The sequence below is a fragment of the Elaeis guineensis genome, chromosome 1 (genome assembly GCF_000442705.2).
Source record: "Elaeis guineensis isolate ETL-2024a chromosome 1, EG11, whole genome shotgun sequence".
Classification (NCBI taxonomy): Eukaryota; Viridiplantae; Streptophyta; class Magnoliopsida; order Arecales; family Arecaceae; genus Elaeis; species Elaeis guineensis.
The window spans coordinates 80,998,123-81,013,296 of record NC_025993.2 but is presented as its reverse complement, the minus strand read 5'-3'; the positions used below and the strand labels follow the sequence as shown (position 1 = coordinate 81,013,296).

Here is a 15,174-nt window from a genome sequence, read left to right as displayed (position 1 = left end):
TTGACGGGTGGAGAGTCATGCTAACAGTCGGACGTAGCAACCGACGATTGAGACTTCCCTGCCAGCCCAGCCATCGCTAGTCACGATGGATCAATTCAACCTGCTCTTTCAGTGGGTTCAAAATCTGATAGCCACCGTTCAGACGGTCCAGATTGTTCTGGTGCCTCCTCCAATGGTGCCGCAGCCTACTCAGGTTGCCCCTGCACCTCCTTTAATGGTGCAACCGATGGCCCTCTAAGCGGCACCATCGATGGCTCCCACGGTGGTGCCCCCACCAAATATGATTCCGCACTCGACTCCTCAACTGCTGCCACAACTAGAGTTGCATGTGCCTCCTTAGAGCTCGAAGAGGAGACACATCTATCAGAGCCATCAGTCAACCAGACGGAGATCTATCAGTTTGCGATCAAGGCATGATTCAACCCTTGGTCATCATGCTCTGCAGTACTCTGAGGCCTGCACCGCCCGAGATCTCGATATCAAAAGATGATTTTAGGCTCTCGATAAATAGATGGAGAAGAGAATAAAAAATACACTCAATAATAATCACTCCTCAGCATTGCCCTATGAAGGGTATAATAATAAGCCGCCCTTCATCTCGAGGATAGTGCAGGAGCCACTTCCTTGGCACTTCAAGCTGTCTCAGCTCGAGATCTATGATGGAACCACCGACCCCATCGATCAATTGGAAACCTTCAAGGCAGCCATGCTCCTTTAGGGGGCATCTGATGCAATCCTCTGTCGAGTGTTCCTTCCAACTCTCAAGGGGGCAGCTCGATAATGGTACTCTAGTTTGAAGTCGGCTTCCATCCACTCCTTTGAGGATCTCTGTTGATCTTTTGTTGGCCACTTTGTCAGCAGCCGACGATAGTAGAAGTGATTCGACTGCCTCCATACCATCAAGCAGAAGGAGGGCGAGTCGATTTGTGCCTTTATCAACTATTTCAATGCGGTGACCCTGGAGGTTTGAGATCTGGACTAGTCGATCGCGATGGCTGCAATGATGGGCGACCTATTGAAGAACGACTTGAAGAAGTTGTTAACCAAGACTTATCCTTCAGATTTTTCAGATATGCTTGTCTGTGCGGAGAAGTATGCACGCATGAAGGAGGCCTTTGTAGAAGAGACCCATGCTAGTTCTATTGCGGTAGGATAGAATAAGAAGCACTCTCCAAGGTGAGATGGGAGAAACCACTAGCACTCTTGATCCCCATTCCATAGGTAGAAGAACAGAGGCCAAAACCGTCGATCTCGAAGTCCTCAGAGGAGGGATCGGTGACCCTCCCCCTTGGGCGTTATAATAATTACACATGCTTAACTATTTCTAGAGGGGAGGCATTGATGAAAATTTGGGCTGACCTACCCCAGCCTCCACAGATGTAGATGATGTCAGAGCACCGTCGCGATTCGAATAAGTACTGCTATTATTATCGTGACCACAATCATGATACTGAAGATTGCCTACAGCTCCATGATGAGATTAAGAGGCTCATCAGGTAGGAGAGGCTGAATCACTTCATCCAGAAGAGAGCACCTCCACAGCGACCTCCTCTAGGAGCTCAGCGGCCACCTCCTCTACCTCAGTAGCCACTCCCTTTGCCTCAATTGTGGTCAGCATCAATGTAGCTAGTGAGATAGAAAGTAGGGGGATCAGTAGTAGTTGAAGACTGACCCATCCATGGTGAAATCCATATGATAACTGGCAGATCATCTGAGTCGGTGGAGCCTTCAGAGATGAAGAGGCCAAGACTCGAAGATGAGGGTGAGGATGCCATCGTCTTCACTGAGCGAGATGCTGAGGTTGTGCTTGCTCCGTACAATGATGGGTGGTTGTAATACCAAATATTGTCGATTTTAATGTGCACCATGTATTCATTGATAATGAAAGCTCGATCGATATTTTATATTTTTTTATTTTTATCCAAATGGGATTCATCCTAAACCAGCTAACTAGATTTAACACCCCGATTCAGAATTTCTCTGAAAGTTTGATGATTTTGAAGGGGATGATTAAGCTCCCTCTTATTGTGGGTACTGCACCAAAGCGGACGATGATCCAAGTTGACTTCTTGGTGGTCAAGCTCTCTTCAGTATATAATACAATCCTTGGCCGTCTGAGCTTGTAGATTTTAAAAATCATGGTGTCGAGCTACCACTTGATGATGAAGTTTTCAACACCAAATGAAGAGGGGTAGATCAGAGGCAACTAGGTCATGGCTCGATAATACTTTGCTGCAAAACTTCAAGCAAAAGGCCAGCCATCGCAGGCAAGGGCCCAACTCGAGCTTCCTATTGGGTTGGATGCCTAAGATGATCTATCCGAGGAATGAGCCTAGCCATTCGAGGACCTCTTAGAGATTCCACTGAGGAAGAAAAATCCCTAACAAACAATAAAGATTGGCTTACACCTTGATGAGGTAATGAAGGATCGGTTAACTGCTCTTTTGCAAGAAAATATGGATCTTTTTGTCTGGCCGATTGCAGACATGTCCAGTATTGACCCTGAGGTGATGTCCCATCATCTGAAGGTGGACCTAACCTACCATCCAGTTAAACTAAAGAAGTAGAGCTTTGCCCCATAGCACTAGAAGGCCATATCCAAAGAAGTAGATAAACTGCTCAAAGCTAGCTTCATCTGAGAAGCAATGTACCTGAATTGGCTAGCAAATGTTGTCCTGATCAAAAAGACAAATGGAAAGTGATGCATGTGCATCGACTTCATCAACTTGAACAAGACCTATCCGAAAGATAGCTATCCATTACCTCGGATAGACCAGATGATGGATGCTACTTTTGGACATGAGCTCTTCAGCTTCATGGATACCTTTTCTGGCTATAATCAAATCTGGATGGTACCTAAAGACGAGAAGAAAATAGCCTTTATTATTGATCATGGGCTTTATTGTTATAGAATGATGTCCTTTGGTTTAAAAAATATAAGGGCTAACTATTAGCAGCTGGTGGATAAGATCTTTAAAGATCAACTCGACCGTAATATGAAGGCATATGTAGATGATATGTTGGTCAAAAGCTGTGCAGTCTTAGACCACATTGCAGACCTCTAGGAGACCTTCAGCACCCTCCGTCGATTCTAGATAAGGCTGAATCCAGTGAAGTGTGCTTTTGGAGTTATCATCAAAAAATTTTTGAGATTCATGATCTCATGAAGGGGCATTGGGATGAATCTCGAGAAGATAAAGACAATCCTTGAGATGACTTGTCAAAAATAGTTGGAGAGGTGCAGCATCTCACTGGCAGGATCGCCTCTCTCAACCACTTCATCTCTAGATCAATAGAAAGGTGTCTTCCATTGTTTCAGACCCACAGGCAGCCAAAAGACTTCCAATGGACCATTGAATGTTGAAAGGCATTTGAGGAGTTAAAACAATATTTCAGTTCTCCACCACTGCTCACAAATCCTCAACCTGGTGAGGAACTACTGCTGTACCTCACTGTCTCTCCAGTGGCAATCTGTGCAGTTCTCATTTGGGAAGAAGGATGAGTTCAGAGGCTCATATATTACACCAATAAAGTCCTTCATGATACAGAGATCAGATACTCTAAGCTTGAAAAGTTGATTTTTGCATTGGTTGTCATGGCAAAAAAACTGCAGCCTTATTTTCAGGCTCATATAGTGATGCTGCTCACAAATCAACAGATCAAGGCCGTTCTCCACCATCTGGATACCTCAAAGCGGATTTCAAAGTGGGCCCTAGAACTTGCTGAGCTGGATGTGCATTACCATCTAAGGCCTGCTATCAAGGCCCAGGTGCTGGCAGACTTCATTCTTGAATGTACCATCCCGAATAAGCAGAGCTCACAAGATGGGGTAGGCTCAAAGCCTGTCGAGTGCTTGGAAGCTGGTAAAAACTCAAAGGGTGAAGAAACAGACATAGGATCGGATCCTGAGGAGTTATGGATGCTGCATGTGTTGGGAAATGTATCCCAAAAAGCCAATCGTCAAGCTGTTGACGGTTGAGCAACCAAGTATTGTAATTGATTTGTTAATAAATAAAATATATTTGATATTTTCATCATAAGTTTTCATCATCTAATGAACTCTGTTGTTATGATGAAGTCCTTAGGACTATTTAGATTCGATAAAGAGAGGATTTATCGATTAGTCCTTAAAACAGTTCACGACCAAATGATATGCTGTTAATAAGGACGACAGCTTCTATCGAGAATAGGTCGCTGTAGGCCATATGGGTTGGTTGTCCTCTTAACCAAAGAGTGTGGAGACACTGGTATGGCATACAGGTGAGACGTACTGGTACATCATCATTGAACGTGACCAACTCTAGAGTATTCTGCTGTCGAGAATGTCTCTAATGGGATATAGGTATAAGTGTCCCTTAGACTTGAGATCGCCTCAGTGACTTGCAAGCAACTCACTGTGCTTTGGTACTGAACTAACTAAATTTCTAATTCAGGGATGAAAAGCTTCTGGGCACAGTCAAGTACTTGCGAAGTCAGAGTGTGATCGAGATGGAATTGACCACTCCAAGAGTTGGAGAAGAATGAGTCGTTGTATTTCAATTTAGCAAAACCTTGGCCAGGGTAATCCATCAGATGGATTTGATATTTTGAAATACAATGTGGACAACTTGATCAGAGTTGACAGTTGAACTCTGGGGTGTCCTATGATCATTTTGGTCAAGGGGATGAATTATATGAAAATTATATCCGCATGGGTTCTAAGGATGTTGTTCTACACATTCGACCTATCTGGTCGTCGGGTACCATTGCTAGATGGTCACTTCGATTGGTACAGAAATTTATTCCTGTGATACCGACTTAGGTTCAGACCTATGAGGTCACACACATTAGAGTTCATAATCCGATCGGATGGTTGATCAACGATTAAGAATCGTTCTAGGGTTAAATGATCAATACGATTAACATTTAACCCAGTGCAAGTGTTGCAGGAGGATCGATTAGCAATTCGATTGCTAATTGGCTTAATTTGATTAAGCCAATAGGCTGAGATTAAGTTTAATTAAATATAATTTAATTAAATTTGGTTTGGACTTGATTGGATCAAGTCCAATTAGTTTATTAGATAAGCCAAGTGCAAGAAAAAACTAGTCCTAGTTCAACTAGGACTTGGCTCAATCTAATTTCTAATTTGATTAGAAAATTAAATCAGATTTAAATCTAATTTTATTTGATTAAATTATGTTTTTAATTGGGTTAAGATCTATTTTAATTGGATTGATCTAATTTTGGTTTGATTTGATTTGAGAAACCAAATTAAAACAAGTCATAAGATAGAATCCTAGTAAGACTAGGATTCCACCTTGCACCACATAAGCCTTCCCCACGTCCTCTCTCTCATTCAAAGCCAATCTCCTCTTATTTTGTGTGACAAAAGCCCTCTCCCAGGTCTCTCCCATGTTCACAAAAGGTCTCCTCTCTTCTTTCTTACATGGAAGGTGGTTTGGATCAAATAAAAAAGGAATAAGTTTGGATTTCGAATCCTATGAGATAGAGTTTTTAAAATCCAAAACTCTTTCAATTTTGCACCGAATCTATTCAAATTTTTTTTGGAATTTTTATGGATTTTAGGATATACATTATGCACCCTTTTCTAATGATCCATACATGAAAATAAGGAGGAGGTGCTCAAGAGTTGGGCACCCCTTAACTTGCCATGTTTGGATAAGCCTTGACTAGGTATTTGATCTAGATAAGGACTCTATCATATCTCTCTATATAAAATGAGTTTCTTCATAAAATTTTTGGAGAAGATAGAGATTTGAGAGACCTTTGAGCCATCTAAAAATCAAAAAGAAAGACCTTTGGGTTGTGGAGATATAAAAGACACAAGTTAGGGTATCTAGAGAAAGAAATGAGAAGAAGAAGAGGTCTTCTTCTAGGGTTGTTTGTTTTCATATCTTTCCTCCCTCCATCTTGAGTTTTCTGAGAGCATCTCAGATTTGAAACTCCTCCTTGTACTTTCTATCTTTGGAAGAGTCCAAATCAAGAAGAAGGAGGCACCTGATCAACCATCAAAGAAGGATCAACGCAGTACTAGCATACTGTGCTGATTTCCTAAAGCAGGACTTCTAATCGAGATTCGTGGGCTCGTGTGGATGACTCCTAGAGGCCGAACGCATGTGTGGCTTGCAACATCATCCTCTAGCCTGGATCAGTGAGGTTAGAATATCTAACTTGCAAGGTAATAGATCTGATCTATTGTTTAATACATACATTAGATGTAGTATAGAAATATGTTGATATGATCAACATGTAGTTCATGCTATATTTATATATTTTAATTTTTAATTTAATGCTATATAATAATCATGTAATAAGATCTTAGATCTAGAGATTTTCTAATTTTAAAAAATAATTTTGATTTATTTTAGTCTTCCGCTGTATGATCTTGAAAAAGTTTCAAGATCTAACCCTGAAATCCTAGATCTGGTTCCTACAATTGGTATCAGAGCCTAGATTTTTTATTACATGATTATTTATACATACTTAGATTATTTTTTAGATTAGATCTAATTTATAATCTGATTATTAAATCTAAAATTAAAATTTTAGATCAATCACGAACTGCAAGGTTGTCCTGCTGTAAGGTTTACCCCTTACAGTGCAAAGGTTGTCCTAGTTTGTGTAGATCTATCTTTAATCATAAATTTATTAGATATGATCTAGATTAAATTTATAATTTATTAGATTTAAAAGATGTTTAAATCTAAAATAAAATCTCTTTGTTAATAATTTTTGTGCAAAAAAATTGTTTAAAGTTGAAACTGTTTCAATTACATGAACCTATTTAGATTAGATCTAAAGTAGTTTCATGTTTATTTCACTTGTATCTTGATTATGAATCAAACATGTAATATGGTTGGTAGAATCATATTATAAAATTATTTTACAAATATGAAAATTATTTTTTGAAAAGTCGAACCCAACCCTCAGCCCAAAACTTAATTAAGAATTAAGAAGTTGTTTGATTAGGTTCTAGGATTGTGAATTGAAGAACCTAAGATACAAACCATAACACATTGGGTTAATGGGTTAGTGGGAATTAGGTCCATTAATTGGGTTAGACCTATGGTTAGATTGAAGATGGACTTAATTAGAGAATTGACTAAATCTAATCAATTATTGTCTTAGATTAGGTCAAGGATTCTCTAGATCAATTACAATAGTTGTAGTTGGTCAAGTCCATGTCTTTAATGAGAACCAAATGGACTTGATTCTTGGCTAAGTGGTCTAGCACGAACTGTTAGGTTGATCTAATCGAAACTAATTAAACCAGTTGGTGTCTAAGGTAAATCAGACCAGTGATTTTTAATTGGGAGCCCGCTTACCTAGCCATTTTTGATGGTGTCTAAGGCAAGCTTTGGCAGACCCTCCCACTGATCGAACTTACCTAGCCTCTTGGTGAAATTATATTTTGATCGGATCACTTGACTATTCGAGCTGACCCATGTTAGCTAGATAAATCAGTGTGACTGATTTAGGTGCTCCTAGACCAGCCCTTTTAATGGTCTCCCTTAAGCTGACTTGGTGAAGCCAGTGGGAGGATCATGATAAGCTGGTTCATCTGACCTCATCCTCTATATTATTTAAATCTTCTAAAATTATTAGATCCTTAAAATGATAAATTTATGAAGATAACTGAGTCATAGCCTCTCATTAAGGTATTTGATAATGAGTCCATTAACTCAATAATCATTGCAGACCCAAAGGCCTAGTGCTTGTTGACTAATGGAATTATCACTCATCATATGACAACTTGAAAGTGTCTCTCTAATGGTGGTTAGGTGAGCCAACCAAAGTTGGGCTTAATCATTCGTTGGTTAGATACACCAAGTATGATCATGTTAATGGTTGGACCTAACCGGATCCTTACAGTGGAGGCCAAAGCCTACTGATTAGGTTTCTGGGGCAAAATTAAAATTACTAGAAATTGTTTAGAAAAATAATTGGTTTTGAACCTACCCTTAGATGTACATGGGTTGGCCAACCAAAGTTGGGCTTGTGTGCAGTCTAAGTGGATTCTAGTACTCACTAAGGAATTAGAGTAATTCCTCGAATTGGAGGTAGAGGCTACCAATTCGAATAAAATAGTGGGAGAAACTTTTTGATTAACGTCCAAATCTTTAGGTTTAATGAATCAATTACTAATTAGGTTATGGTTCTCCTTTGTGCAAATATGGTCACTTTCCTATCGCTCCGAATATTGTTGGACAATGATAAGTTGGTGGGATCCAACTTCGGTAGCTGGTACCGAAAGTTGAAGATTGTCCTGGAGCATGAACGGATCCTATATATGATAATGGATCCTGCATCTGAGGAGCCAGCTATCAATGCACGTGGAACAGTCAGAGACACTTACCAGAAGTGGCTCAGTGACTGGACCACGGTGCGCTATATCATGTTGGCTGTCATGAGCGACGAGTTCAGTCGCAGATTCGAGACGGCTCAGCCAAAAGACATGCTTCAAGTGTTGGAGGATGCCTTTGGCACACCCGATGATGTGGAGAGGCACAAGACTAGTTGCGCCATCTTCAACTCCAAAATGCGGGATGGTGCCTCTGTCACTGATCATGTATTGTACATGATCGAGCTGATGGAACGATTGAGCAAGCTCGGCTTTCCCTTGCATGAGCAGCTTGGGAAAGATGCAATACTGAACTCACTGCCCAAGTCTTATCTCCCATTCCTCACTCATTATAGAATGACAAAGCCTGAAGTAAACTACCACGGATTACTGGGGTTGCTTCAGAACTTTGAGAAAGATCACCAACTCCATAAGGAGTCGGTGAACTTAGTGGGAGGATCATCTTTTGGTTCTCGACCCTTTAAGAAAGGGAAGAAGAACAAGAAGAAGAAAGTGAAGAAGGTGCAAGTTCAGGCTGGGACATCTGTGCAGGGTCAGACCAGAAAGATCAAGCCCGATAAGAGTCTATTCTACTGGCAAGCACCCTAGATTAGATAGTGTGTCAGATATCTACTTATGGCACTATAGGCTAGGTCATATAAACAAGAACAGAATAAACAGGTTGACTCAAGAGGGAATCCTCGAAGTCAGTGATTGTGAATCACTTCCAACCTGTGAATTCTGTCTTCTTGGTAAAATGACCAAGTCATCTTTTACTGGAAAAGGTGAGAGAGCTACTGAGCTCTTGGGCCTAGTACATACTGATGTATGCGGGCCTATGAGCACCAGTGCTAGAGGTGGATATTTCTACTTCATAACTTTCACGGATGACCTATCCCGATATGGATATGTCTATCTGATGAAATATAAGTCGGATTCATTTGAAATGTTCAAACAATTCCGAAGTGAAGTAGAAAAATAAACTGGGAAGAGTATTAAAACTCTTCGATCTGATCGAGGAGGAGAATACCTTTCTAGTAAATTTCTCACATATCTAGGAGAGAATGGGATTCTCTCCCAATGGACTCCTCCAGGAACACCACAGCATAATGATGTGTCTGAAAGGAGGAATCGGACTCTGTTACACATGATCCGATCCATGATGGGTTTTGCTAGCTTGCCGATATCCTTCTGGGGATATGCACTGGAATCGATCTGTTATTTGTTAAATAGGATTCCAAGTAAGTCTGTAATTAAGACTCCATATGAGATATGGACGGGATGTAAGCTAGCACTTTCACACCTTAGGATCTGGGGGTGCCCGGCCTATGTCAAATGATTAGTCACAGACAAACTTGGACCTAGGTCTGACAAATGCCCATTCATAGGGTACCCCAAAGAGATAAAAGGATATTTTTTCTACCATGCTGATGAACAAAAGGTGTTCATCAGCCTTAAGGCAATTCTTTTTAGAAAAGGAGTTCCTTGGTGAAGGAATCGTTGCCTCTAAGGTTGAACTTGATGAAGTTCAACAGGTAGAAGGACCGACACCAATAGCTGAACCTGAGTCGGATATGATTAGATCAGATCTGAAGCCCAATGTACCTGCACTATTAAGGCGATCTAGTACAGTACCACGTCAGCCGGATAGATACTATGATTTCTTGATCCGAAACGGTGATCCCATCAAACTTGATGAGAATAATGAGGATCCGATCACCTATATGGATGCAATGCGGAGATCTGATTCTGAGAAATGGCTTGAAGCCATGAAATCTGAAATGGAGTCCATGAAGGTCAACGATGTATGGACATTGGTTGACCCACCTGAAAGGGTTAAACCCATTGGGTGTAAATGGGTCTTCAAAAGGAAGAGGGGCACAGACGAAAAGGTGGAGACCTATAAAATCCATCTGGTCGTTAAGGGGTATCGTCAACGTTATGGTATTGACTATGACGAGATATTTTTCCCTGTGACAATGCTCAAATCCATTCAGATAATGCTTGCAATAGCTGCCCATCTAGATTATGAGATCTGGCAGATGGATGTAAAGACAGCTTTCCTGAATGGAGAGCTGACCGAAGAGGTGTATATGATACAACCTGAGGGGTTTACATCCACAGATGAGTCCAAGGTATGCAAGCTTCAGAGATCCATTTATGGATTGAAGCAAGCTTCTCGGAGTTGGAATATGCATTTTGATAAGGTGCTCAAAATGTATGGCTTCATTAAGAATGGAGAAGAGCCCTGCATCTATAAATGGGCAAATGGTCCAGTTGTGGTATTCCTTATCTTGTACGTGGATGACATTCTCTTAATCGAAAATGACATCCCCGCACTATGGGGAATAAAAGTTTGGTTGTCATCATAGTTCTCCATGAAGGACTTGGGTGAAGCATCCTACATCCTAGGGATGAAGATCTATAAGGATAGATCTAAAAAGATGCTTGGGTTATCCCAGTCCATGTACATAGACACTGTACTGAAGAGATTCAGCATGGAGAATTCCAAGAAGGGCTATCTACCGATAGGCCAAGAAATTTTTTTCTCTAAGAAGGATTGTCCGACAACTCCTGAAAAGAGAGAACGTATGAGTAGAGTCCCATATGCTTCAGCCGTGGGATCTATCATGTACGCCATGATATGTACAAGACCAGATGTGGCATACTCACTAGGAGTAGTGAGTAGATACCAATCTGATCCTGGAGAAAATCACTGAAAAGTGGTTAAAGCCATCCTTAAGTATTTGAGAAATACTAAGGACCAATGGTTGGTTTATGGCGAGTTAGATCTAAAACTTGTGGGGTTCACAGACTCTAGCTTCCAATCTGACCATGATGACAGCAGGAGCGTGTCGGGTTATATCTTTACTCTGAATGATGGAGCCATCTGCTGGAAGAGTTTCAAGCAACATACTGTGGTGGACTCTGTTTGTGAAGTGGAGTACATCGCAGCATCGGATGCCGCGAAGGAAGCTGTGTGGCTGAAAAAATTCATCAACGAGCTCGGAGTAGCACCCTTCCTCGATGGTCCGGTCCTGCTCTACTGCGACAGCACTGGTGCCATAGCTTAGGCAAAGGAAACCAAAGCACATCAGCGGACGAAGCACATCTTGCGCCGCTTCCACCTGGTCCGAGAGATCGTAGATCGAGGTGACATCGACTTTCAGAAGATCGATGGAAAGGAGAACCTGGCCGACCCCTTCACTAAAGCCCTGACGATAAAGGAGTTTGACAACCACAAGTCGAAGATGGGTATTAGATACTGTGCCGAGTGACTTTAGGACAAGTGGGAGTTGTTGAAAAATGTATCCCAAAAAGCCAATCGTCAAGCTGTTGACAGTTGCGCAACCAAGTATTGTAATTGATTTGTTAATAAATAAAATATATTTGACATTTTCATCATAAGCTTTCATCTTCTAATGAACTCCGTTGTTATGATGAAGTTCTTAGGACTATTTAGATTCGATAAAGAAAGGATTTATCGATTAGTCCTTAAAACAGTTCACGACCAAATGATAGGCTGTTAATAAGGACGACAGCTTCTATCGAGAATAGGTCGCTGTAGGCCATATGGGTTGGTTGTCCTCTTAACCAAAGAGTGTGGAGACATTGGTATGGCATACAGGTGAGATGTACTGGTACATCATCATTGAACGTGACCAACTCCAGAGTATTCTGCTGTCGAGAATGTCTCTGATGGGATATAGGTATAAGTGTCCCTTAGACTTGAGATCGCCTCAGTGACTTGCAAGTAACTCACTGTGCTTTGGTACTGGACTAACTAAATTTTTAATTCAGGGATGGAAAGCTTCTGGGCACATTCAAGTACTTGTGAAGTCAGAGTGTGATCGAGATGGGATTGACCACTCCAAGAGTTGGAGAAGAATGAGTCGCTGTATTTCAATTTAGCAAAATCTTGACCAGGGTAATCCATCAGATGGATTTGATATTTTGAAATACAATGTGGACAACCTGATCAGAGTTGACAGTTGAACTCTGGGGTATCCTATGATCATTTTGGTCAAGGGGATGAATTATATGAAAACTATATCTGCATGGGTTCTAAGGATGTTGTTCTACACATTCGACCTATCTGGTCGTCGGATACCATTACTAGATGGTCACTTCGATTGGTATAAAAATTTGTTCCTGTGCTACCGGCTTAGGTTCGGACCTATGAGGTCACACACATTAGAGTTCATGATCCGATCGGATGGTTGATCAATGATTAAGAATCGTTCTAGGGTTAAATGATCAATACGATTGACATTTAACCCAGTGCAAGTATTACAGGAGGATCGATTAGCAATTCGATTGCTAATTGGCTTAATTTGATTAAGCCAATAGGCTGAGATTAAGTCTAATTAAATATGATTTAATTAGATTTATTTTGGACTTGATTGGATCAAGTCCAATTGGTTTATTGGATAAGCCAAGTGCAAGAAAAAACTAGTCCTAGTTCAACTAGGACTTGGGTCAATCTAATTTCTAATTTGATTAGAAAATTAAATCTAATTTAAATCTAATTTAATATGATTAAATTAAGTTTTTAATTGGGTTAAGACCTATTTTAATTGGATTGATCTAATTTTGGTTTGATTTGGTTTGAGAAATCAAATTAAAACAAGTCATAAGATAGAATCCTAGTAAGACTAGGATTCCACCTTGCACCATATAAGCCTTCCCCACGCCCTCTCTCTCATTCAAAGCCAATATTCTCTTATTTTGTATGACAAAAGCCCTCTCCCAGGTCTTTCTCATGTTCACAAAAGGTCTCCTCTCTTCTTTCTTACATGGAAGGTGGTTTGGATCAAATCAAAAAGGAATAAGTTTGGATTTCGAATCCTATGAGATAGAGTTTTTAAAATCCAAAACTCTTTCAATTTTGCACCGAATCTATCCAATTTTTTTTTAATATTTTTTATGGATTTTAGGGTACACATTATGCACCCTTTTCTGGTGATCCATGCACAAAAATAAGGAGGAGGTGCTCAAGAGTTGGGCGCCCCTTAACTTGCCATGTTTGGATAAGCCTTGACTAGGTATTTGACCTAGACAAGGACTCTATCATATCTCTCTATATAAAATGAGTTTCTTTATAAAATTTTTGGAGAAGATAGAGATTTGAGAGACCTTTGAGCCATCCAAAAATCAGAGAGAAAGACCTTTGGGTCGTGAAGATATAAAAGATACAAGTTAGGGTGTCTAGAGAGAGAAACGAGAAGAAGAAGAGGGTCTTCTTCTAGGGTTGTTTGTTTTCATATCTTTCCTCCCTCCATCTTGAGTTTTCTGAGAGTGTCTCAGATCTGAAACCCCTCCTTCTACTTTCCATCTTTGGAAGAGTCCAAATCAAGAAGAAGGAGGTACCTGATCAACCATCAAAGAAGGATCAGCGCAGTACTAGCATACTATGCTGATTTCCTGAAGCAGGACTTCTAATCGAGATTCGTGGGCTCGTGTGGATGACTCCTAGAGGCCAGACGCATGTGCGGCTTGCAACATCATCCTTAAGCCCGGATCAGCGAGGTTAGAACATCTAACTTGCAAGGTAATAATTCTGATCTATTGTTTAATACATACATTAGATGTAGTATAGAAACATGTTGATATGATCAACATGTAGTTCATGCTATATTTATATATTTTAATTTTTAATTTAATGCTATGTAATAATCATGTAATAGGATCTTAGATTTAAGAATTCTCTGATTTTAAAAAATAATTTTAATTTATTTTAGTCTTCCGCTGTATGATCTTGAAAAAGTTTCAAGATCTAACCCTGAAACCCTAGATCTGATTCCTACAGCATGTTGATAGCTTGTCGAATGCTTCTGGAGTTGGGGTCAGACTGATCTTGACTGATCCTGAAGGTGATGTTACAAGATACACACTGCGCTTTAAATTTCAAGCCACCAATAATGAGGTAGAATATGAAACTCTGCTTGCCGGTCTCAAGGTGACAAGAGAAGCTGGACCTCAGCACTTGAAGGTCTTCTGTGATTCTCAGTTGGTGGTGGGGCACATAAAGGATAGATACGAGGCACGAGAGGAGAATATGAAGAAGTATCTTCAGAAGGTAAAGGATTTAACCTCAGTCTTTCTGAGCTTTGACATTCAACAGGTCCCCAGAGCAGACAATGCTAGGGCAGATGCACTATCAAAGCTAGCAGTCTTGTTGCCCACTGACTTAGAGAATGGGACCTACTTCGAGGTGCTCAAAGTCTCGACCCTTGAGGAGCCTCTCATTGTCCAGCAAGTTGATGAAGAACCTTGCTGGATTGATCCCCTGCTGAAGTACTTCAGGTCAGGCAAGCTATCCACTGATCGCAAGGAAGCTTGTAAGATAAGAAAATAGGCCGCTCACTATATCTTGCACAATAATAAGCTATACAAGCGGTCATTCTCTCTGCCTCTCCTGAAATTTCTACACCCATTCGAGGTAGATTATATGCTATAAGAGGTCCACGAAGAAATCTGTGGAAGCCACTTGGGGGGTAGGTCCCTCTCTTACAAAATCCATCGGTAAGGGTATTATTGGCCAACTATGCAGTAGGATGCAGGTGCCTTCATCAGAAAATATGATCGATGTCAGAGGATCTCCAATATTCAGCATCAACCGATAGTGCTTTTAACTTCCATCAGCACCCCATAGACATTCGCTCAGTGGGGGATGGATATCCTTGGTCCTTTCCATCTTGCATTTAGTTAGCGCAAATTTCTGTGGGTGGCCATCGACTATTTTACAAAGTGGATCGAGGCCGAACCTCTGGTTCATATATCCGAGGTGAAAGTGAAAGATTTTGTTTGAAAATCAATCATCTACGGCT

The 15,174-nt window shown here is 40.7% G+C and overlaps 1 protein-coding gene across 1 annotated transcript; it reads left to right on the top strand.

Moving 5' to 3' along the window:
• The first annotated feature begins 991 nt into the window (after positions 1–991).
• On the top strand, positions 992–14,702 carry LOC140856002 (uncharacterized). The gene is made up of 3 exons (XM_073253190.1): positions 992–1,147; positions 3,614–3,940; positions 14,154–14,702. Exons 1-3 carry the CDS (start codon positions 992–994, stop codon positions 14,700–14,702), a joined length of 1,032 nt encoding a protein of 343 aa, XP_073109291.1.
• The last annotated feature ends 472 nt before the right edge of the window (positions 14,703–15,174 follow it).

Coding starts and splice junctions, on each gene's coding strand:
- LOC140856002 (XM_073253190.1), top strand. CDS start 992: ATGGCTGCAATGATGGGCGACCTATTGAAGAACGACTTGAAGAAGTTG. Junction 1,148..3,613: donor CCCATGCTAGTTCTATTGCG/GTAGGATAGAAT, acceptor AAAAAACTGCAG/CCTTATTTTCAGGCTCATAT. Junction 3,941..14,153: donor TGCTGCATGTGTTGGGAAAT/GTATCCCAAAAA, acceptor TGATTCCTACAG/CATGTTGATAGCTTGTCGAA.